The sequence below is a fragment of the Manduca sexta genome, chromosome 4 (genome assembly GCF_014839805.1).
Source record: "Manduca sexta isolate Smith_Timp_Sample1 chromosome 4, JHU_Msex_v1.0, whole genome shotgun sequence".
NCBI lineage: Eukaryota > Metazoa > Arthropoda > Insecta > Lepidoptera > Sphingidae > Manduca > Manduca sexta.
The window spans coordinates 9,267,205-9,293,000 of record NC_051118.1 but is presented as its reverse complement, the minus strand read 5'-3'; the positions used below and the strand labels follow the sequence as shown (position 1 = coordinate 9,293,000).

At 37.2% G+C, this 25,796-nt stretch overlaps 1 protein-coding gene across 1 annotated transcript in view; it reads left to right on the top strand.

The window, feature by feature from the left end:
* LOC115445299 overlaps positions 1–25,796 on the top strand; it is a 192,793-nt gene that overhangs the window by 94,868 nt on the left and 72,129 nt on the right. The window contains exon 7 of the mRNA XM_037442192.1: positions 111–248. Coding sequence (XP_037298089.1) covers positions 111–248 — 138 coding nt within the window. The remainder of the gene's footprint in view (positions 1–110; positions 249–25,796) is intronic.

Sequence of the window (25,796 nt, the reverse complement as noted above, 5' to 3'; positions counted from 1 at the left end):
GGGATAGATTATTAAAAACGGGGATTAAATATCCTATCATAATTCCCAATATATTATTTAGCTTAATTATCACATAACAGCGATAACATGACCGTTGGTGTGTATTCCAGACGAAGCAGCCGTACTTCCCTATCTTCGGCGAGCAGCACCCGCGGCCGCCGCGCTCGCGGCCGAAGGACGCGCAGGGCACCGTGCGCGCCTGCGCCGCCTGCCACCACCACCTGCTGCACCAGTGGAACGCGTACCAGGTCAGGATACTGATGCTATTTTGCTTTACAGGTGATAGTATAATTCTTTTATTGAAGGAAGGTGACGGTATCATGAATTCGCTCATATTAAAACACATATTTATTTTTTAGAACGGAAAGCCTAGTTACTGATGAAATTCTGCCGAGATGCTGGCATGTTTTTGTCGACTTTTTATTCGGAGAACTTTGCAGCAGTCGTAATACTTATTATGGTTGAAATTAATTTTTATCATTTAGTCGTCCAAACATAATATCCAGGGCAGGGCTACTGCTGTTTACTTTTGCGTAACCAAAACTCACAAGGACTTCTTCGCGACTTGCCTTTGAGAAGTAACCACAGTTCTTTTAAAATCGCTGGCCTAGCCTGAGAACCAAGTCGTCGCAATATTTGCTACAAAAGTGGAGTGTTTACGTCTATAATCGCCTTTGAACCGTCCAGTGGCGTGTGACGTGTACCATCCGGTTATATCTAACCCGCGATGTTGTTGAAGTCGCCCTGCCGACCCCCTCCGCGTCGCCAAACGGTCCGAGCGACGCAAACAAGCCAGTGTTTACGTACAGCGACCAATAACATTTACACACGGCTTGTTATGTCATAACTTGACGGTTATTCTGTTTGTCCGTTTGATGAGAGTATATTTTTGTAATGTTATTTGGGTTTTGATCGGAGGATGATCAGGATGAAGTATGTATGTAAATGAGGATGGTGTGATGATAAGTACATTAGGTGCGCTTATGGTTTTTTATGTTAAACTTTTGCAATACGGGCGTGGTAAATTGACACACTGCACCTGGTGGTTAGCGGTGTGGACTCTATATGGAGTGTTGACTCACGAGACACTGGTTTATCTCGCGCCGATTGATGCAAGTATACTGGCTTGCTTAAAACCGGATATATATAGGCTGATCTCGGAACGCGTTATACATACTTGGGTGGGCTGACATGGCGTATGTTAAACATATCCGGGCGGATATAAATATTCTGCCATAACGAATTTTAAGTTTGTGAAATAGGAAACAACCAAGACTCATACTCGTGCATAGCTATAGTTGAATTACAGAAAAGAAATGCAAATAATCAGTTCCAAGCACAGATCCGAATTACTCGGTACTCTACACTTTTAATACCATATACAAGCTACAAGAAGAAAAACAAGCACAATTTCAAGTCTAAGGAAGCCCAATACGAATAGACCGATATTCAATACACGGTTAATATCGCTCTTTATTGCAACTTGCGACAGCTGTACGCTTAACAAATCATGGATGCAGATCTTGTGTCTACTGTCACCACGCACCCACACACTGGGCTAAAGGACGACGCGAGTGTGAGTGCGGGGTGCGGTGTCAGTTTTGTGTCCGTAGTCAAAGGACGCCGTCGGCGACGCGACCTAACCACACTCTAGATAACTCTAGCGCACGCGCATTATGCTGTTTTGTCATGTTGCGACGTATTATCTTATCTTTTTCTTTGGGTAATATTTGTAATCTTTTGGTAATACAACGCAATAATCGTAGCCACTTCAATAACGTCCATATTGTAGTAAACAATACTATACTGTAGCATTCGCGTAGTCTCCGCCTGTACCACCTCGTGAGCAGGTTTTCTATAAGGTTCACTCGCGAGTGTGGCTCCAGGGTTAGAACATAACGCGACAGCCTACACGTACGCAACTGTATCTTAGGCCTAAGGTTAACAGTCAAATAGCAAAACATAACGTAGTCTCAACAACCGTTGTGATATTAATTAATCGTATTAATTATGTTGAACATCTAACGCAAGGACAGGGGTCGTGCGCGCACTGGCTCGTATAAATCAATACGATATCGCACGAGTGCGACAACCGACTGTGATGTTACTCGTACGATCACGTGGTGATTTATTGTTAACGCTCCTGTGGCGTTCATTCTTTATGTTATGATTCTTTTTTATTAGGGCACGGAGATTTGACCATACTGTACCTGATTGTTAAAAAGTGGTGTCCAAATAGTGTTGGTGACGGAAGATGTTTATCCCTTGTCAGTTGTCACAATTATGCTGGCTATGAAAACCAGGTATACACAGGCTGATTCCGGAACGCGGCACACTTACGTGGTTATAGCGGGTTTTATATCTTGTGTGTGGTGGTCGCTATCCCGGTGAAAACATTTTATATCATATCACGAGCGTGTGTGTATACCTTTAGAATAATAAATGTCGAGGTTTATCTTTATACGGGATAAAAAGTAGCCTGTATGTGAATGCAAGTGATTGATAGGGCTAGTGTAACGCTCTATTCAAGCTAATTTTACAATGTTTTTAAGTTTAGTCTTTTAGATCAATGAAATCCGATTATTTATTTGTAAATATAGGTAGATATTTTACAACTTAAGGCATAGTTCTATTTTGTTCTCTAAATTTGACTGAAAAACAAGAGCTCATTAACAGCATTTTTCAATAAACGATCCCAATCTCAATCCGATTCTGAGAATGAACCAGTCAAAGTAAGTAACTTGTAAGCATGTCAAGATAAACTTTGTTCTGATTGGTCTATTATTCAGATAGGTCAGAAAAAGCGACTGGAATCGTTCATTGAAAGCGGATTGTAAATCTAAACTTAATTCTATTTATTGTATGACTCCTACTAAAAGTCAACAGAGTAAAAGCATTTATGGACTAGGATATGTTTTTTTTATTTGATTAGTCTAGCCGATAACCTCTCAGATGTCACTTTTTTTTTGTCTCTGGGAGTACAATCAAATCAAATACATTTAGGGACGCAAGGACTGGGTGCCAGGTTGAAAACTGGAAGTATGAATGCGAGCGTGTGTGCGAGCAAGATGGAAGTACGGCAGGCAATATGGCGTTTCGCTAACTGTATACTTAGACGCAGAATCGATAAAACAAATAAAAAACAGTAAAGTTTAATACTGAGGCTACCGCGGTGTTAGTTTTTACCTATATGTATTCAAAAAATTAATATAACTCATTTAATAAATAAAATGCCTTAAACTTAGCAAAAACTGACATTAAATAACAAAAGCAAATTGGATAGAATTGCTAATTTATTTATATTAAACGCATGCGCACGCATCGGATACAATCATCTCGTTATGTATTCTTAATTAGATACATAATTTCGTAATGATAATGTATTTTTAGCGCGGATCAGTCGGCTATCGGCGACATTTGACCCGCGGCGATACGTTTGTTATGTTAATACACTTCATATACGCCTTTATTTCGCATAACTAGGATATATACGTATATATCAGGTGCACTGTGTTCTATAGATAATAAGTGATGACGAGTAAACATGTGGGATGTTGCAAATAAAAGGATAAATGTTGTCGCTCCTTTTATATTTGTCTTTCAACAAAGGTACGGTTTTCTCTCCACATAAACTCGCACTATTCAAACGGAATATTGTAAAAAATGACACTCATTCCTAATTCAAATATTCAAATCTCTTCCTTCTCGCTCGCTCATTACACACTCCGTATCACGCACAATTTACGTTCCGTTCATCCCACGAACATACAATAAAACCAGAAAAATAATAAAAAAAAATGAGTCAAGCGGAGTAATATAAGACGGATGAGAGATTTTTTTAATTAATTTGTGTGTCTGTATTTCCGTATATTAGCGTACAATTTCGAAACTACAGAAAGGAGTTTCATTTAGGGTTATAGATGGGCAATATTAGATAAATCATAGGTGAGTTGGTAGTCTTGAAAGAAATACGGATCAGGAAGTGATGGGGGCTATTTAAGACGATAGGAATAAGGAGTTAAAACTGCGGATCCGTAAACGTACCTATATGATGCAATGTGTGCATTGATAACATAAGATGTATAATATAACTTATAGCATGACACGTGCAGTATGATTGGAAGATATCGCAGCATGTCTGGTCTGAAAATGGGATTAAGGATAGGGCGAAGAGGAGATCAGGGAAGCTGACCCTACCAACATGCGGGACACGTAGCTTACACGGAGACAGCATCACATGAAATGGCGTGTGTGGAGAAAAATATTTATGCCAATTTTGGACATACATGTTACAGGTTCGTAGTCCACGCGCGCGAGGCAAATCACATGATACCCACGTGACTTACAACGAACTATGTAATCCATCGCAGATTACGCGACAATGTGTCTCACTATCTCGTGTCACGTTATTGACATCGCATTGTACTCGGTGTACCCAAATATCTGTCGAGTCGTTTTGGGTCACGTTACTTTCGGATTAATCAACCACCATTTGAATTTGTATCTTGACACAATGATAATAAAGTTTAATGTTAATGTTTGAGTACGTGTGCCCGGCGGAGCTTATCCGTTTAATTAGACGCCTATGAAAATATTATTATCATTTGATATAAGACGTCAAGAGTTCATCATTAATGTGGTAATTTGCGTTATGGATTTATGTACCGCGAATATTGAGAGGAGAATGGAGCCGGGGGGGGGGGGGGTAATTGCACAGTAAGTAGGATAGTAGATTACGCAGTTTCACCATCAGCAGTCATATATGGCGAAAATAATGATGCTTTGAAAAAATGCTTTTGGTATTTTTTTTTTGAGAGTCGAAACCTGAACTGTATGTACTACTAACTTATATTATCCATAATATTTTAATAGGCCTTTTCTAGAAGCTTTATTTTCTGTGGAAAATCAAAACAGGCAACATAAATAGCATTAGAGATACATTGCCGAATAGTCCGACATTGCACTGATGATTGTTACAATTCCCGCCATTATAAGCATATTTTGATGTAAATTGGCGAAATATATTAGTCAAAATGTTGAGTGTTGAAAATATATGATTTTTTATACATACTAATTAACACATTTTAACTATGCACGTATTATTAATTTAACAAACAAAAAAACAGAATAGACTGAAACGAACCATTGTTTGGAAATAATTTGCATTCTAAGTTTGTGAATATTTATATTAACAGACAATGCACCTTTTGCCCTCTGTGTATGAATCATTGTACACAATTTGTTTTATTTTTTAAATGAATTTAATTGTAGGTATAGTTAATTTGTTATACAGTTTAGTCCAGTCGCATTGAAAATGTTTTTCTGAGAGAAAAGCCCCGCTTTGTATTTGCTCCGGATAAAAAATGTCCTATCGCATTCAGGAGTGACGTAGCTTTCTATTAGTGAAATAATTATCAAAATCGGTTCAATAGTTATAGAGATTAGCTCCAACAACAAAGAAACTCACAAATTTTCCTCTTACTAATAGATTGATAACTAAAGTGTCAAATTTAAGGGTCATAATATAGGAACTATTTTTCATTGTCCGCAGGGCATAATATCATCACTGAGATACGACAGTGTAATATCAAATTTCCAGTATTTACATTTGTTTCATTTTCAAACAACGTTATGCTAAAAAATGAAAAGGCTTTGCAACCTACTCTAAAGTAATTCGCATACAAGAAACATACCTAACATATTTCCTTTTCTATTATTAGCGGTTATAATAATGCTATGAAATCATCATTATTTAGTCAGTCTGAATGACATGCGCTTGTTAAAATAACTGTGTGCACATTTCGGTGGTAATCGACGCATGCGCGTATTCATTTAACATGCGCTAACGCACCGCGACGTAAAAGTAGGCAGCCATTGAGACATTCGCGAGTACAATATTCGATTGCTTTTGGGGTATTTTTAGTAGACACTTCAAACATTGAAACAATTTAATAAAAAAAAATGCAATTACTTTTTCTTAAAAAAACAATGTCGTATGTACAGATATTTTTGACAGTTCTCGGACTTAAAATGTGTAATTTTTTGAGGTACTTAAATACCGATTTAGTATTAACACGAAGCTTAATTAGATGCTATTTTTACGTAAAACTATTAATGACGTCGAAAACTGAAGTCAGGGGGTCTTTCAGTCCCTTTTCCATCTACTGGTGTAATTAAGAGAATTCCAACCAAAGAACTTTGATTGCCGTACGTGTAAAGGGCATTTTTGATCCTTATATCTATATGCCTTCAAAGCTGTCCTTTCATTAGAACGCAAATAATTGTAAAAAAAACAAATATGGCTCCCTAGACGGAATAGGGACCACTTAACTATATCATGTTATCCTGCGTTGCAATCGCACAAAAACGAATGCTCGCGAGTGAGTTGGCATTGCTTCGTAATGCTCGCCAACATACTGTAGTTAAATGTTACGTTTCTAAAGCTCTATTGGGTGTCCACCTTTACATCGCGACAGGCTAATGAATTAACCATGGTATAACTAATGTGGGAGTTTGGATTCAGATCCGCGAGTCAAATTGTCTGGTTGCGTCACCGAACACGGTTACCACAATCTACCTTCGTGTTGAAATTGTTAGCGATGTAGATTTGTATATAGCATTAGATGGGGAAGATTGGTGCAAAACCACTGTCGAATAGAACATCGGCTTCAAATGCCAGCTTTCTGTTGCATTTCGCTAAGCGAGATACCGAAGCCCAATAACTATCAATTATTGCTTTAAATCCTTCGAGATCTTTCTCCAATCATTTATTGGTTTCCATTAAGGCTGGCTACGCATGATTCCTTTGCAATTGTAGATGTTTAATTATAAATTAATTTGTCTGGTAATTCATCTGCTCAATCAACACATCAATTATTTTATCAATTTATTATACTTGATACATATAAAAAGTATAAAAGTGAACTAATTACCGAAGCCATTTCCTACCAGTCAACCTATAGATGGTGCAGAGAATAAAGAAGGTAGGTACGCAATGAGAGAACGTAGTAGACCAAAACATTAATAATATAATAAAGAGTAATGTTTATAAATCTATCATAGTTATCCAAACGCGGCGCCGAAAGACCAGTCTGATTGACACCAAACCAAAGACACAGAGACTTGCATCAATAATGCATGAGATATGCAGATGACAGAGTAGCGGCTTACACAAATCACATGATCTCATTGAAATGTCAATACGAATCGATAGGTGGTGAAATTATTGTCTGCACAGTGACGAAACGCTCGTGAACGAAACATCTGCAGTGAACTGGTGTTCCAGATAGTTGGGATTAAAGTGCTGCGTGATAATGTTTAGTGCTGGAATTCTTGAGATGTAAATTTTACTTTAAATAGAACACCATATTTATACACTGGTGCTTGGCAGAAATATACGAAGGTCTGGTACCTGCCCAATCACTTTCTGACATGATTAGTTACTTCATGTGGTCCAGGTTCTGAATTCTGCAAGTATCCCAGATGAAAGTGATCGTCAGATACTAAAATATGTGAAGGCTAGTTGAAAAAAAATGCGGTTTCAGAAGACCTCACGCAAACAGAGTCGCGTGGAAGACTTAGCAAGTGACATATTGTCACATTAATACGCGAAAAAAGACTTATTAATATTATAACAACATCTTTATCTCGTTACGACAACATCCCATTTTGTGGAAGTCAAATAGGCGGAGTAAACATTAGATACCGTCTAATCTAATGTTTATACATTGATAAACGGTGCGTGTTTAAATTCATTTATTCCAACCAGATCCGTTCGGTGTTAAAGTTCTGCGACTTGTGGGGACATCGCCGTGGTCTTATGAATGTGGGTTATGTGATATGTCATCATCTAAATTCCAAGTACATCTCCAACGTCAGGGCATTTCTTCATATCAAGTGTTTAGAAGGTGATCTCTATTGTCTTCTTGGCAGCATATACTGGCTGTGATCTGACAGTTCCTTGGTTAGATTTGGGTTGGATAATGTTTTGTGTGGTGTTTTTCATGGTTCAACTGAGACTGAATTCTAGGGAGGTTAACGCCAGGCAGACGCTCAGACGTACATATTAAGTCAAATCCTTCTTCATCGTGCTTGATGTTATAAGTACCCTCGTGTGGATTAAAGCCAGTTAGTATAAAATAATTTGGGATCCCCTAACAAAATATGGTGTAGTTATGCCACAAAACGCCAATTTCTCATCTGACTGCTGAGACTTCAGAAACCAGTATCATGGGCTGTGTTTCATAATTTCCAGTTCTTGTCATATAGAAGTTCATATGTGTTATATCCTCTTGCGAACCCATCTCCGCAATGATTAATGTACCCACGACAGCTGCTTCAACATCTTTCACACAGAACGAAGCCTTCAAAATGTTGAAATGTCGCATTTTTGTCACTATGACAGTCGGCTTTCACGCGACGTCACCGGCGCGTGCGCATGCATGACCCACAAACGCTCAGTCGTACGGCCGGGCGCGTCGCGAGTTGACGTGTGTCGACCGCCTTACTGATACCGGCGGATTATCGCCCCACTCCCCGCCCACCGAAGATAAACACAACTATCCGAAAATCAGTGATAATGCGCGCGCGTTGCAATGTGGTACAAGGGTGAATATTTAGTGCCAATGTTGAAAGAGGTATAAGGTGTTTGTGTGTGTTCGTGTTCGTGTCTGTGTTGTGTGCGTGCGTGAGTGTGATCAAGTGTGTGATCTCCGTTAGCAGGTGAACAAGGATGAGATGCTGCTGGGCACGTGTGGTAACGACGAACGCCCTTTAAACTTCAAGGTACAAGCAATTTATATACGTATTTCCTCATTTTTCGACAACATGCAACTTATTGCGAGAGTAAAAAAGGTTATTTTTCTTTTAATTTTTGATAAGCGGTAGTATTTCTAGATAGCTTTATGTTCTGCCACGCAACTATACACAATAAGTGATGTGTTTTGGTTTGCAAAACGTTGTTGTCATGGTGACCAATATGATGTTTTAAGATGCGCGAACATAGTGCCATGTTGTTAGTATTAATCAAAGTTCTGGTTTATGTTCTGTGTGGTGAAGTTTACCATCAACACAACCGACAACATTAACAGATTTATCAACTACTGACTTAGTCTCTACACATGCCAGAAATAAAAAAACTGTTCAGTCACAGTGCAATGGTAATTTTCGGTGGTGTAATATTTCCGCGTATCGATACGCAATTTTGGGATTACGAAGTGATGTGACAGTTTACGTTCTTATCAGAAATCAGCTCTAAACTCCAGTGAGTTTGATCATGTTACGAATGTTTTCGTTTTAAGGGCTTACGAATAAACAATGTATTCATTAGTAATAAAGTTACGGGAGTGCTACAGATGAGACGAAGATCCCGAGATCAGTCTCAAGATAAACTCCTTTAAGCTGTTCAAACAAACGTACTAATATTGTAAACGAGAAAATTTCTAAAGATGTTCGGATGCTTGTTAGAAGTAAACGCAGTAACAACTTAAGAGAATTTGATGAAATTTAGCACACGGTTAGACCATGTCCTGGGTTAACATAATAACTGTTGTGGCGGGAAAAGTCTTCACAAGGGTGGAGTCGCGGGTAAAAATGAAGTGATTTTATATTAGTCATAATTATAATAATGAATGCCACAAAAACGCTATTGCGTCAGTTTCAGTTTTATTAGTCGTAAAAATTTCGACAGTATTTTAAGTAATTCAATTAAATTATTCATTATCTCTATAATTAATTAAAAACTGCAAAAATGTGTAGCATTTGTTTGTTTGCGAAAAATATTTTACGTAACTTTTCGCTTTGGACAATTCATTATATTTTTTGACGTGTGGCAATTATCATTTAAAAAAAAAATGTTTAGTACAACAAAACACATAAAACATGACATACAAAGATAATTAAACCTTAATACAGTAGAGCAATGTTTTTGCTGATCACAAAGTATCTGCCAACTATTTCCTTTGATTTTCTCACTCGGCAAGCCAAGTCTCACTCGGCAAGAGCATACAGTTTGCGTTCAGATAGTAGTACAAATCTAAATAACTTATATATTAAAAGGAATAAAATAAAAAACATTAGAGAAATTTCTTTAGAAGTTTGACATGCTTAAAATAAATTCACTTAGTGTCCTGGATTACAATTTTGCACATACATTACAATTGTATTAAAATTACAAATATTCAGCTTTTGGTCTACCGTATCTCGTTCAGATGTGGGGGTCAGTGCAACACACTTTATCAAAATGTAGAATAAGGATCCCGTTTGATTTTATCCAAAAATGATGTATTATAGGCACTATCCAACTACTTATAAAAGTGCAGGAAACCAAATCTAACTCTTTTGGTAAGGATATTCACAAAAAGAAAAACTCATTACGAAATTGTAATAGATATCTTTTTATGAATCTTTTCCACATTGTTATATTTTGGTGTAAACTGACCCGCTAAATTAAAGTTGGGCAATTCAGAAGCTATTTAAAAATTGGGTACAATTTGTTTAACTTAAATGTTCGCTTACCTACATTCTGTAACCCTTCATATGTAGTCGCAAAATAAATACTTCATATTTTTACGTAGACACATAGCATCACGGTGTTTTTACCTTTGAAAGGGTAGGCAAAGGTATAACACACACATTTGGCCAGCTACGTTAGGTCTCATGCCATGGGGGACGGGCCTATTATCATTCATCGGGCATATTTCCAGACTTCGCGCTGATATTGAGTAGAAAAACCAACATCACTTTTCCCGAACCGGAATTCGAACCAGAGACCTCAGTCATACCGCCGCAAATACAATAATTTGTTCGTAAAATAGGCACGAATGCATTTATCATATACTTGGCAACTGCCTTATATATCCTGCCAGCACCCGCGTAGGAAACAGTTTAATGATATCAATGCTTTTATGGAAGTCGAGCATCCTTCGGTAGAACTATATTTAGTTTGGTTTCATAAAATAAACCAATAAAAAATTAATTGATTAGATTGAAATGATTATGTGAATAAGTCCATTTTTGAACATGTATTTTTGGAATTCCCTCATTGCGTTTTTTGTGTTATTTATCTGTTAATTGCTTTAATCGTACTTAAGAGATTATATAAGATTAAGAAGATAATACAATCTTTATTTAGGGTCATACTTTTCTAATGGATCATATTCGCCACGCGCATAGGGAATGAACGGAGACCAATGATTGTGGCTTTATTACATTAATAATAAACAGCGATATCAATCTATCTTTACGTAAATCACATATCCGAATCAAATTAGCGCCTGTTAAAATAAATTCAATTCCGGTAACAATAATAATTTCATGTCAAAATCGTTAAGCATTTTATTAATTATTGTAGCACGTAATGCATGCGATGAGAAAGTATTCCGAATTTTTCCAATGAAAATTGCTCTCATTTTTCTTAAATTGCCTATCATGGCATTCTTTTATATATTTACATAGGAGTAGCCCCAATGCACTTTGAGCAGATCACAAATGTGATTACAGTTGTTTCTTATATTTGAGTTAGTACATGATTTTATATGAAATAGAACATGATAAGAAAACAAATTCTCCTGTGAAATCATCATCAAATTGGTTGAGAAATGAAGCAGTTAATTATATTTGAAATATTGTTGTGGGGTGGGTGGGTGCATGGTTGGCTTATCCGCTTATTCTTTTGCACCCACGCAGCGTTATGGCCGGTGACTATCGGTGACGTCACTGTTTGCTGTAACTGTTATTTGAAATCTACTTATTCCCCCGAAATAATAGTTTTCGGATTGATTTTTTTTTATTTGCTCCCAACGTTTTGAAGATTAAGCTGCCTTCATGGTCACGGGGTGACCTGAGCTAGATCTACCTCTTGTAACAAATTTCACAGCTTTATAACTTATTTATTATTGCGTGGATTTTGAAAATCAATTATCAGTTACATTTTGGTAGACACGTCTATACATGTTATATATTTAAAAAAATAACACTTGCCCTGTTGGTTTACAACCTCCTGTTTCAGGTTTTGAGGATTAAGTAACATCGGCCAAATCGTGTTAGGAAAACCCACGATAAGTGTTATCCGACTTCGCATACGAACTTCCCAACCAAATAACTTCTGCTTATGTCCTTCTAGGTACATAACATAGTGAATTATTACAACGAATCTGCAATATAACGCAACAAAGCGGTTCGCACGCGCGGCGCCCAAATGTCGTGCGTGATCGGTAATCGAATGCTTATTTTTGCATCGATTATTGCAACGATTCCGCTTAAATAATGCCGTTGGTGGCCAAATTCCAAATGTCCCGTTCACACGGTCATGCGCGGCGCCGTATATATTATCCAATAACCATGTGCTTGTAAGTCCACAACAAATGTATTAGGGAATTTGTTTGCACCGCCTTTTACAGAGATGACACGTTCGGCAGCCGTGGTAAGTGTATGAATTAAAAGATTTTTTATTTCTTCGTACGTAGGTGTACGCCAATAATTTTCAGATTAACCTATGATTGTTACGACAAAACATATATTTTTTATTTATATTTCTTTTTTGAGATTGTACAGTCTGCAATCGTACAAAAGCACGTATTACTACGTTATATTACTGCCTTAAATTTAATCATAATAATATTAAACAATGCATATTGACATGTGGTTTTACATTCGCATTTTAAATAGTAGGGAAGGACGAAGAATTGAATTGAATTGAAGTAAATTAAGCCTCTGGAAATCTCAAATACGTTACGATACTTAAAACTTGACATGGTGTCACTTCAAGTCTGTATCAACATAGTATTGCGATAGACAATTGGCATCTCTTTGTGCTAGCTGCTCCAGAGGCCGCGGGTGACTACCACACCGAGACAAATGTTTGTGTAAATACACAAATATATGTAACGAGTTGGATCATACATGCTTAACGTGAAACAGCCTTCAATGTGGATTTATAGTGTAAGAAAATGTAAAGGTTAAAACTATTTGGTTATTGTAATAATGTTGTAGTGAAACGCTGTAGACGTATTTAGCCATAGCATGTTTATAATAATAATAATACATACCACATAAAGAAAAAACATAATAAAAATAAAGAGTAACTATGATAACTCGTTGCTGGCGAGCTGGGACTGTTTCGACAAGACTAGTGCCACAGTCTCAGAGAAAATTAGCGTGCAGAGACATTTTGTTGTTTCTTTGGCGAACTCTTCACTCACTGAACATTGTCCCTTTCTTTCAAATATTCCTCATTCCCGCTGCCGACTTTAACATTGAGTCATGGATATGACTGTCTAGAATTGTTGGTACTTACCTTATACAATATAACATACAGGCGCGTGTTTTTTATTGCATTGTCTAGAGTAATATGATTTTTCCTTTTAGCCAGAGTATAAGATCAAATGCTCATGCACACTTTTATAAAAGCTGTATTTGGTACAGTAGTGTGCGCAAAACAGACAAGATTTTAAGATTTATGTATGTGTGTGTTCATAATTAAGTTTTTGTGTGTTGCCCTTTTTATGTACTTTGTAGTAGTAATGTTGAAAGTGTCAATTTATTGTTCGTGGTAATAACCTTAAAGGTATTTACAGAAGATGGGGAACATCTAACATTTATGATGGAAATAAAAAAATAAGTTCGATATATATAATTAAACCAATGCTAAAATGTGGGACATGTTGCATATTGATTAACATTAAATATTTTATGTCAATTTATTACCATAACAAGTTGTGACATTGATGTTTATTGGTTGTTAATTTGTGATTACGGCATTGGTTTGGAGGTTGGCTCGCTGGGAGTGCCGGTTCGAATTCCGCCGCCGTAGACACGTTCAATTACAATTTTATAACTGTCTCGGAAATTATGCGATTTTGTATTGATTGAGAAACGAGTTTTTTTGTAGCTGTTGTGTTTTTATGTTTAAATTTTAGTATTTTTTACGCGATACTGTGATAAAAGTCTTGGGTCATTTGTTGCTAATCTTATGATACATCGATTGTATTGAATGCAATATTCTGTGACCCCGGAATACAACAGCGCTTACACTACAGGGGGCCATCACCAAGATGACTTTCTACAAATGGCATCGCTAATAGAAAACAAAATAAACGTATGGGAATGACATACCCTATCGATAAATCAATCGCTAATGATTCGCAATAGATATGTCATTATCATACATAACGTAAGCGTTAACGATTGTAGAAACGTTACATAGCAACAGTTCTAGATCTGTGACAGAACAAAACATTTGACGGTGGTAACTGATACCTACCCGGACGAACTGTTGAATACGATATAATACTATTAGCCCTGTATTATACACTGTCCCACTGCTGGGCATATACCTCTACTCCTGAAAGAGATTAGAACTTAGTCCACCACGCTGGCCTAGTTCAGATTGGTAGATTTCACACACGCTCAAAATTCCTATAGAGAACTTCATAGATATGCAGGTTTCTTAACGATGTTTTCCTTCACCGTTAAAGCAAGCAATAATTCCTTAAGAATATCCAAATAATTTTAGAAATGTCAGAGCCGTGTGCCTCCCGGTTATGCACCTGCGGACATTCGTCTCCGCAGCCTGTCCCACAACCAACTACGCTATCGCCGCTTACGTTGAACACGATAGATCTACCCAAAGATAACCTGTCACATTTGTTATCTTGTTACACCGTGCTTGTTTCAATAAAAATATTAAATAACTGATGGCGTGCGATAACCGCCTAACGACTTGAGCGTTATCGCGCGTTAACAAAACAAAGCTCGCGCGTTGATTAGATGCGTTCTATCTGCATTGAGGTCGACGGCCATTCGCGTGGCGTGATTACATTTTAAAAACGCGTTGATTTTTGTTATCTTTGTTTTTGTATTGACTGTCTCGGTGGCGTACTGTATGCGCGGTACGGTAGCGCTCCCAGGTCCTGGGTTCGAATCTCGGGCAAAGTGATATGGGTTTTTTTTGCTCAGTATCAGTCTGGAGTCTGGAATTTGTACCCGATATGCCGATAGGCTAGCCGCCTATCATATCATGGGACAGAACACACTTGGCGAAAACCTACATCTTTATTAAAATGCTTAAGATATTGGCGTAATTTACCTTATTCATCTACAATTATTAGTAATTATGATTGTTGGTGATAACTTATCATAGCTTAGGATTTCATAACCCAACGGCAGACTTACATAAAAGACAAACGGACCAGCATTTTGCCTTGCCGTTATAAACCTCCAAACTACTCTTTCCAAACCATTGTAGCCAACCCGGATCCAAACGTCACCTGATATAACGTCACGGCCGGCATAGAGACAGCGATCACTTTGCACAGTTGTCATACCATTTACACAAATCTTTAACATTGGGTTGAGTTTGTATTGTACACGTAACATTAGCGAGTTGTGACGTATCTCGAGGCTGGACCGCGGGTCGCGCCTCCTAGCATATTATTCGAACTGTTTATCGGTATTTTAAGATGGTCGATTTGTTAATACATGTGTTTGTTCAGATTTTAGATGTATTTGAATTAATCTAATTTGTATTGATTGTGTGTGCGGTATATAATACGTGGAATTGCCCTGTTTACGTTATGTAATGTTATATGTGGACATTTCGTAGTCAATTTGGTGTGAATGGGCTTATTTGTTCGCGTTTCGTGGTACTATGATTGTAGCATGCATAACAAGAATGATAAATCTTTAGGTTATACATTTCGACATTGAGTTATTAAATAAAACAATACGTTACTCGAACCGTTAATGTTAATGAAAATGTGTAGATTTCGAACAAAATAAATTTCAATGTAAAGATGACTTTAATTTTAAACGCCTCTAAGTCACTAGTACTATCCTAAGAGATTTCGTCGCAGCCACATTATATTTGCTGTCAGAATTATACTCACGCACACGCCATATTTACACGAAACTGTAGATTTATCAAAAACATCATAAAAGTAAACTACAGATTTTTGGTGCAAATATTCGTCATGCATGGATGATTTTTGGCACACTGTTAGGCATGATTTCATTAACGCTATATAAAAATTACCCTGTATATGTTTAGACATAAAGACGAAAATCGTTCTGCTACTAATTTACTACTGCAATTTAAGCCCAGCAAGTTTAACTTTCTCGCTTTATCGCTAAACAATTGACAACTTTAACAGGAATGATAATATGATAAGTGCGAATTATAAGATAAGTTGACTGTGACCCAGTTTCGGTAGGTCTTGTTTACCGACACTAGACGTTATACCTACAGGTGTACGGTGTAATAACAGAATTCACGTATCTATGTGAATGTAATTTGTACCTTACAATATACATTATATTGGGTGTGGGTGATCGATATACATTAAAATGGTAAATAAATCGCACATCGGCAAACAGAGAGACAATACATAAAAAAGATTTTCTGATAAGTACATAGATATTACGCGTTGAGGTTAATTTGGAAGCATAAAACTCTTTGTAGATTTTGATGTTAGCATTTTTAGGTTAAGTTTTGTGACTTGAGAGAGGGAAAGTTGTAGTCAGACAGCATAATTTTAATAATTGCAAACCCCTTTGAGCCATTATCGTGCTACAATAATCTATTTTTTTTTAAGATTTAATAAAAAAAATATTAAACATCATTCTAACGGGAAAAGCCTCAGTTTCAAAAGTGGCCCATCTGAGACTCCAAAGGCCAGGCAATCTTAACCCCTTTGACAGCCGATATTCGTCTCAAGAAATTTGCTGCAAAAATTCGCTTCGTTTGAGGCTTTACACTGGCGTTGTCGCAAATTAATCAGTTCAAAATAAATTGACAACCTTTTATGTCACACTGTCTGTTAAAAGTACGCAGTTTGATCATTATTGCTCATTATACATAGCGAGTATGACACTCCATCGCTGCATATAATTGTATTTGCAACAAACCGAAGTGGAAACGCACGTTTTTCCTGTATTTGTTTTGAACTTTCTATTATGAAGTCGGCTTGACGTGTCAAGTGGGACAGGAAAACAAAACGAATGTGGGTTTTTAGGTCGCTATTTTGTTAGTAATAAAGGATATTTTTGTATATCCTGCAAACAGTGGGTACTTTTGTACAAGTCGAGCGTCGCGGCTAGATTTAATTGTTTATTTATAAGAAACGGGCCGCTCTCTTTATATTGGTAATGTGGACAATCCTAATCAATATTGTGTAAACACTGTTTTGTTCTTGTTTGAAGGACATTGTAGCCCGTGTGATTATTGGAAATTTTGACGACGTAATATAGGGTCCGTAGCCAGCGCAGTGTGCATATAATGTGGCAAAGAACTACGACTCGACACCGTGTCATTTTATTATGCTTGCTTGAGAGACTAACACGTGACTGACGCATTGACACGAGTTGCGTTTTGTAAACATTACGAGGAGGCACCCTAGTGCCGCCTAGTGCTTTATATTTTAAAATTCTGGCTGAGGCTTCTGGGTACTCGTAGCGTGTACCATTGGGCGAGTAGTTTGCTCGTTTAGTCATTCATTTGTATAAAGAAGAAGCACGAACTGAGCTTGCTTAGTAAACGCCATCTATCCGGGAAGATGCACTTTGATATCAAAGTGCATCTTCCCGGATAGATGGCGCGCGCCAGTACGTTCATTAGTATATACTAATGAACTTACTGGCGCGCGTATTACCTGCAATGGTACAAAAACATTAAAAAACATCCTGCACCTAAACTCACTTGTGTGATGCCACAACACCATACAATAATATCTTACACTTTCGACTGTTTGTCCGTGTGTTTGCATAGTTGTCTGCCTCCTTGTTTGCGTGTTTGCGCCGCGACTTACACAATGCGTTCGCGCTCATCGGCATGTTTGCACAGGTTTCATGATATTGGGTCATTCATTGATACTCAATGCTTGTGTTTGATGTAGATTGTTTGTTTAAGAAAATTCTGGAAAACGTTTTATTATGATGAAATAAGTCCGATAATATGTTGCCTCGGTTTTCGGCGCGAAGGATCACTCTTTGTGCATCCGGTAAGAAAATAGACCGGGATCAATGGCGGGCTTGGGGGGTAGTGATCGAGGGTATCCCCCAGGACCTTGCATGTGTTACGGTTACTGAGAAACAAGGTCCTCTTTGGATAATGGAGTTAAAAGGCCCGGGAATAACCTACCGCCCAGAGCTTTAGTTAATTCCGCCACTGAGCGGCGTATAATACTGGAAATCGATTGACATTACATCAAGACTGCATAGTTAGTTCCCGTCATGTAGAGTAGTTACTTTGTCACGTCATATCAAGAAGAATTGTGTCTCACACAATTAGACAGTGGACTCGTTCCGACCTCCTCAGAATGGCGCGATCGGCGAAAATCGAGCGAACGACGACCAGCGAGATAACGGTGACCCTCAGACGGTGTGGTCGCGCGTTATCGATGAGTAATGCACTGCCGCGGTCACGCCGCGCGTATACGCTTCTGCAACGTGTTAGTATGAAGTGTGACGTGACGCTCGCGTGGCGCGCCCGGAGCGGATAATAGTACGCGCTACAAAGATGCAGATTATAAATGGGAACTAGGCCCAATGGCTTAGCATATACTGAACCTAATGATTTCTTATGTTTACGCGAATGTTAGATATTGCAATAGAAGTACTTCCCGCATGGTCAAAGAGGTGGTCCATGAAGGCTGCAGTCTTCGAAACAACGCGGCGGGAGTAAAAATGTTATAAATTTTATCGCAAAAAATACATGAACATTTATAGATATTATCATTTTTGATATACTTTTGATATGTCACGCGGTGAGCGGAAGTAAAAATTTACTGGTTTGTATTTCCGTTACATTGAGATAGACATAAACCGCCTTATTACAAAAAGATAGGTTAGTACTGGGTTTAAACCAAGACTAAAAATTCTAGGTTTGTTACGGTATTAAAGTTAGTACTCGGACTAAAATTCATTCTTATTACAAATCCAAGACCAACCGAGGATTAACTAGTACCGAAGATAGTCCCTGATTTAATTCGTATCCACAGAGTATAATCAAAAATTACTGTAATCCATTGATTCATTCACTCCGCGTTTGACGCACCGTTCCTTTTAACACAAGTATGTATAAAACGAAGGGCAAAATGTTTAATAAAATGTGATTTAGATAATGATGATGATGCTAAATATATACTACTTTGCTATTTAAATATATCTTAAAGCTGAATAATTTAAAATGGCTTGGTTTTGTTTTAATTCACTGTTGACTTGTTAAGCTAGCGTACAATGGAATGAAGTACGGCGCGCATATTTGAACATTATCAAAATGTTTACATTTCGGTTTATTTATGATTTTGATTAATAGCACTTCAAGTAACATAAAGAAACGTTGTTCTTTTAAAACAATTTAGGCACGGCAACAGCATCACAAGTGTAATTGTTTTTGTTGTGGAATCACTTACGTTACGTATATTTTAGTTATACCAATTAAAAATGGAGCAATGAATCATAACAAACGAGGCGAATATTGGACTTTTGAAGAAAAGGTTAGTTAAAAGCAATTATCTTGGTTATGGGCAGTGTAATAAATTAAAATGTTATTCAATTAGTACAAATTTCCTTCTTAATCCAAGAAATACTACGTTAACTTATTTCCAAGTCGGTTTACATTTTAGATAATAAATCAACCAAGACGAGTACCAATATGTTAAGATGGAAAGAATGAAAAAAAATAACAAATAAATGAGTAAATTTTGCTGTTTTTGTAATGAATATTTAGTTATCATGACTTATGTAAAATGTACCTATATTTGTAAGACTAAACGACTCATTAACTAACGAAAACTACGGGGTCTATTGAACCGCAGATTTGTTCCTAACATTTTTAAATCTTCTAAATCCATTAAATCAATCAAATTTATTTCCATTTTTTCTATTTTAGTTTATATTTGGTTCTCTAAACACAATTATCAACTTTGAAATTTGATGTTTCGAGGTTAGTACTGGAGTTAAACTAGGGGTCACGGCGGTTTAACTTTAGTACCACAGATAGTCCTCGGACTAGCGATAAACTCGGTTTTGTAATACCATTTTTCTTAGTCCATAGTTTAAACCTGGTACTAAACCCGGTACTATAGTTAGTCTTCGTTTTGTAATAAGGCGGAAAAGGTCAAGACGGGAGATTTAGAAGAATCGAGATACAAGAGTTTCGATCGAGATAAGAAATAAAATCGATAAGTTTCGTAAACGACAGCCCATCTGGGCAGATAAGTACATCGCCCACTTGAGTTGTCACTCATCAGTGTGAAAACACTGTCATGAATTATGATCGATTTTGAAGGATATTATCGTGAGAGTATATACGGGAGCTTAAGAGACTTGAAATGTCTTAAATTCAATTTCGCTCTTAAGTGCGACATGCACTGAGACGCTGTTAAATAAGGTCAACATTTTAAGGGCGTCGCTATATAATAAATAGAATATCAACGTCTCAACTCGACTGAGATCAATCTCTAAAAAGACAACTTAAGCTTGGTATATTAATTATTACAATACATTAAATGTCCACTTGAGATCCTACTTAAAGATAATATGGATTTATTAAAACGCCCCTTAACGTATTTTTTTAGCATCAATATTAATCGTTTGGTAGTAGTACCTACACAGTAGTCATTCTCGTTCAGTTGATTAGTTAGAAATGGATTTGCCATAATTTTTCATTGTATTTGCTTTCGCTGTCGTTTTCTGTATCTTCAAAGTAATAAAGTAAACAGTTGTATTTTCCAATGAGAATCCATTTTGGTAGCGACTATTCAAAGGCATTGCTCGCCCGCAGCGGGTTCTCTGCGGATTTACGGGCAGCTCGTTGTGCCTTCGCCTCGCTGTAAATTCGCAGACAGAATAACAACCAGTGTCACACGAGCCTTACTAATAAACTTTGTAAATTGTAACTTATATACCACGGCGATATTGTACTTCTGATATTTTGTATTATATATTTTGTACCTAGTCTTGCCATAAATATTGTAATAAAGAAAAAAGAAAATTGTTAACTGCAAATAACATTTATTACTTTTACAGTGTGTCAGTTTAATACATAAATATAAAACAATTAAAAATATAAAAAGCTTATTCGAAGTGGTCTCCATTGGCTGCAATACAGTCCTTTAAACGATGAGGCCAGTTATCAATAGAAGCACGCACTCTTTCCATGGGAAAATTCTTCACTGCCAATCGTATAGATTGTTTTAGGGACTCCAAATTATCATGGCGTTTAGAGCAAGCTGTACTCTCTAAAACTGACCACAAATCATAATCCAGCGGATTAAGATCGGGACTAGACGACGGCCAGTCTTCAGCTCTGATGAAGTCCGAAACGTTCGATTCCAACCAAGACTGCGTGGACCGAGCTTTATGACCCGGCGCCGAGTCTTGCTGGAAGGACCATACTTGGTTATTGAACATGGTGATGTTAAGGGGCTTAACTACCTTCTCAAGAATGGTATCTTGATACACTTGTGCCGATGTTTTGATACCTTTTTCACAAAAATATGGCTCAGTCACTCCTTCATAGCTAACACCCCACCAAACCATCACTGAAGTCGGATAATGTCCACGTTGCACTCTGTCGACTAATTGGGAAGCTTCCTTAGAGCTTTGAGCATAAATACGGTCATTTTGTTTGTTAAAATGTTGCTCAATTGTAAAAATTTTCTCATCCGTAAACAAAATTTTTCTGTGACCTCCCTTTGCGTACCGCTTCAGTAGTTGTTTCGATTTTACCACCCTATTCTTCTTTAAATTATCAGTTAAGAAATGGCCAGTGCGTCTCTTATAGGCTGCAAGTCCTAAGTCATCTTTTAAAATACGCGACATGGTTCTAGGTGCTATCTTCATTTCCCGAGATAAAATCTTTTGCTTTCGGACAGGATTTCTTCGAATTCTTTCCCTTACTGCTTTGACCACCTTTTTCGTACGAACACTACGTGGACGGCCAGATCTTTTTCTGTCACAAACAGAGGAGGTCTCATTGTACCTATTAATAGCCCGGTACACAAACATTTTACTAATACCAAGTGTATGGAGAGTTTTAAAAATTGCATTTGGCTCCATACCTACTTTGTGTAATGCTATCACAGCGATTCGGTTCTCTTTATCACCCCACACCATTTTAATATCGCAAAATATTTTACAATGTATTGGCGCCAAAATGAGAAAACACAATGAACAATCGTATAAAAATGACAGATTCGAAATTCAAATGTAATATTTTTTTATAATTAAGTGTAACAGTATTTATGGCCAGACTAAGTATATAGGTTACGTGTGCAACACAAAATAATGTGCCACCACATTGTTATAAACAAAGCATTTAACCATTTTGTTTAAATAAAAACGTAATTAATTTTTTTTTTATATACTTAAAGAAACGATCGTTACATCAGTTAGGAACTAAACAGACATAGAGTTCCTTCTGTTTATGGGGCAACGGTATTTGCGTTTACCCCAACACACTACGACAGATATGTACGATTAGTAGATCCATAATTATAATCAGCTCGAACCCAAATAACGAAACTTTATTACCGTCCAAACACTTGGATAATTCGGCGGGTGGTTATCGTGCGGTTTATCGCCGTTTACGATAATATCTCGATTATTTTCCATCGCGTATTACGCAATGGAACCCCGCCATTATCGCACAAATAGATGATCCGTGATTCGTTTTGTGACACGTAACATTTAGATATGAAATGATATCGGGCTATGTTTGTTATATCTCTCTTTATATTATGCAGCCTTATCTGTACTGATATATGAAGCTTAAGAGTATGATCGTTTGTTTGAACGCGCTAAACTCAGGAAACTAGGAAACCGATATTGAACATTATTCACTAATAGAAAGCTACATTGCTGCTGAATGTTATAGACAACTTTTTACCACAGCAAATTATCTCAGAAAATTTCGCGATGGCGGAACGTGCATAATCTAGTTGGTGAATGTAGAAGCTTATATTCCCTGAGTTGTAGGCAAATGGATAACTAATACGATGGTTGTTGATAGGTTTTTGTGTGTTTTGTGTTAGAAAATGGATAAACCACACAATTTGAAATAAGTAATCAATTTGATCATCTAAGCTCCAAGGGTTTGTAAACAATAGCGACTTCACTATGAACTTACAATTGTAAATCATCACACTGCGCTCGCAATTTTGACATTAGATATTTAGATATTCTTCATAATTCCCTTTCATAACTTCTCTCTACCCTTAGTCACTTGATGAATTTCACCGGATAAGAATATCTTAAAGGGGATGTTTAATCCACTAATCGTACTAATAATTATCAAGGTGATGGCAACCAGGTAGGTCACCGACCTTGCCGTAAATTTCGGATGTTGAATTTTGTAGATTTACTCACGTGACAAGGATATTGACAACGCCAATGATGATAATCATTCGTACCTACGCGATAACAGTCCATAATAATGCGATACGTTATCTTTGAACAAATATGATCAAATGATGTAAGCTTTCCGTTTTACAACGACGTAATTACGAGCGGGATTTGGAGGGGATTTGGGGGGAATTGTGGGGATTAATGTGGGATATAGCGATGAGTGATAACGACCGATGCTCGTTGCCAATGTTGTCATATGGGAGTCGTTACGCCGTTTGTTGGAGGTGCCGGAAGTGGGTTTAAGAGTAAGATATATTTGCCTGCTGTAATGATCTCTAACAGGAGTTAGTATAGAGTTTGCCGATGGGTTTTGTGTGGTTTCTGCGTTTAGCAGAGGTTTTACATTTGATTGTCGACCTTTTCATTTTTTACAAGAGCTCAATAAAAAATTGGTTTAGGTTTTTTAACCACATATTTCATCACGCTCTCGCGCCTCATGCGTTATCTTAATAGCAAGCCAAACTGACCAGTTTATTTGTAGAGCGAAACGAACATACCCACTTCTATTTTTAATATACTCCGTGTACAGTGATAACGCGTGTAGTGAGATATCCGAGGTGGCGACCCGCGCGGGTGGTGATGATAACCTGGCCGCGGCCCGCGGACCTGCTAGATTACCGCGCGCGTCACAAGCACGTCTGGAATGTTCCAAATTGTTCTACAACAGATGCGGGCCTTTGTTCAGTATTGGGATCCATGTGGCTGATGATGATGACTGATACCAATCCACCAATAAATAGATCAGGTGTCCTGGGCCTAAATATTCAGTGATAGAGATACCTCGTGCCCTAGATGAATGTTTGTTCGTATTGGGTAAATTCAAAAACTACTTAACTGATTTTGAAATTTCTATAATAAGGTGCTGCATTATCCCTTAGTGCTATTTTTTTTATTTCGGGAATGAGAAAATCGCGGGCGGTGTCACGAGCGTAGGCTGGTATATAATAATTGACGTTATTTTTTATTATCCATGATTGGCACAGAATACGGAGAATAGAGGCTCGGCTTATTATCAGACAAACCAAGGGTCAAAAGTTCGTGCTAATAACAAAGGGTAAACTAGCATGTTGATACACATATCAACAGATGTTGAGTGATCTATACTGTTTATAAGCATTTACAAGACTAGTGGTATCATGGATGCTTTGTCGTCGTCTTCAAAAGAAATAAACAGGGATTAGAAAAGGAAATTATGGGTTTCTGGATATATTTCACGGTATAAATAGCTGCAGTTTAAGCCTGGGCACTAACAATAATATTCCAGTATTCATAAATAATACAATGAAGACACAGGTTGCCCGAACACATAGGATCGGAAATTTCATAGTTTTCTTTGGCTATATCTGACAGGCATGTTACTTACACTTCTCACAATCATTCAAATATTTTCACAAACTATCGCATTCACAATATTAGCAAGAATAACATTCCTTCACACTATTATAATCATTTAGAAGATTGATAACAGGTTGTTTTTTCCTTAAAATAAATTCGTCTAAATATAGAATTCACAAACTGAGTCATGATGACAGTCAACAAAATGACACGAATGTTTAGCACTGAAGATGTAATAATCAAAATGATATAATCTATGTGATACATTTCCGAGTAATCTTTGAAATGTCTATCAAGTTATTAATATAAGAAAAATAACCGGAATAACTCATGAAATTTAGATAATATTTTTAAAATCGAGGCTAGCGATTAAATCGTGTCCTGAAATCTATAACAATTAAAATAAACGAGTAATAGATTTTGCGAGCGGTTCCATCCGCATGGGAAAATTCTTCCGGGATAAAGGCCTATATTCTTCCCAGGGTATCAAACTCTTACCATAAAAAATGTCATCGAAATAAGTTCAGTGGTTCAGCCGTGAAAGCGTAACAGACAGAGTTACTTACGTATTTATAAGTATGGATGCTATATGTATTTTGCTCTGGAAAAACCCATTGATAAATTGTGTGACCTTATGTTTCTTGAGTGTGTGATTGTAGAGGCGTCGGTCAAATGGCAAGAATATGACGTTATCGTAAGCCGCGAGGAAAACATCGTAAGGAAACCTGCATACTAATAAATAATAATATAACCTGCATACCTGAGACGTTTTCTATAGGAATTTTGAGGATGTGTGAAGGCTACCAATCCGTACTCTCAGTAGCCGAAGAAGCCCGTGCAATGTGACAGTATATAATACAAGGCTATTATTTATTATATTATTATTTATTAGTAAGCCGAGGCATAACGTTCTGCTTCTTTGGACGCCTCTTGAGTTTCTTTTTAATCCATTATTACAGATATCGATTTTGAAATGGTGTGGTGTGATTATTTAATGATCCGATAAGTCGTGCGCTGTTATCTATCGCAATGTCATGCTACATGCTTAGTCAGTTTGC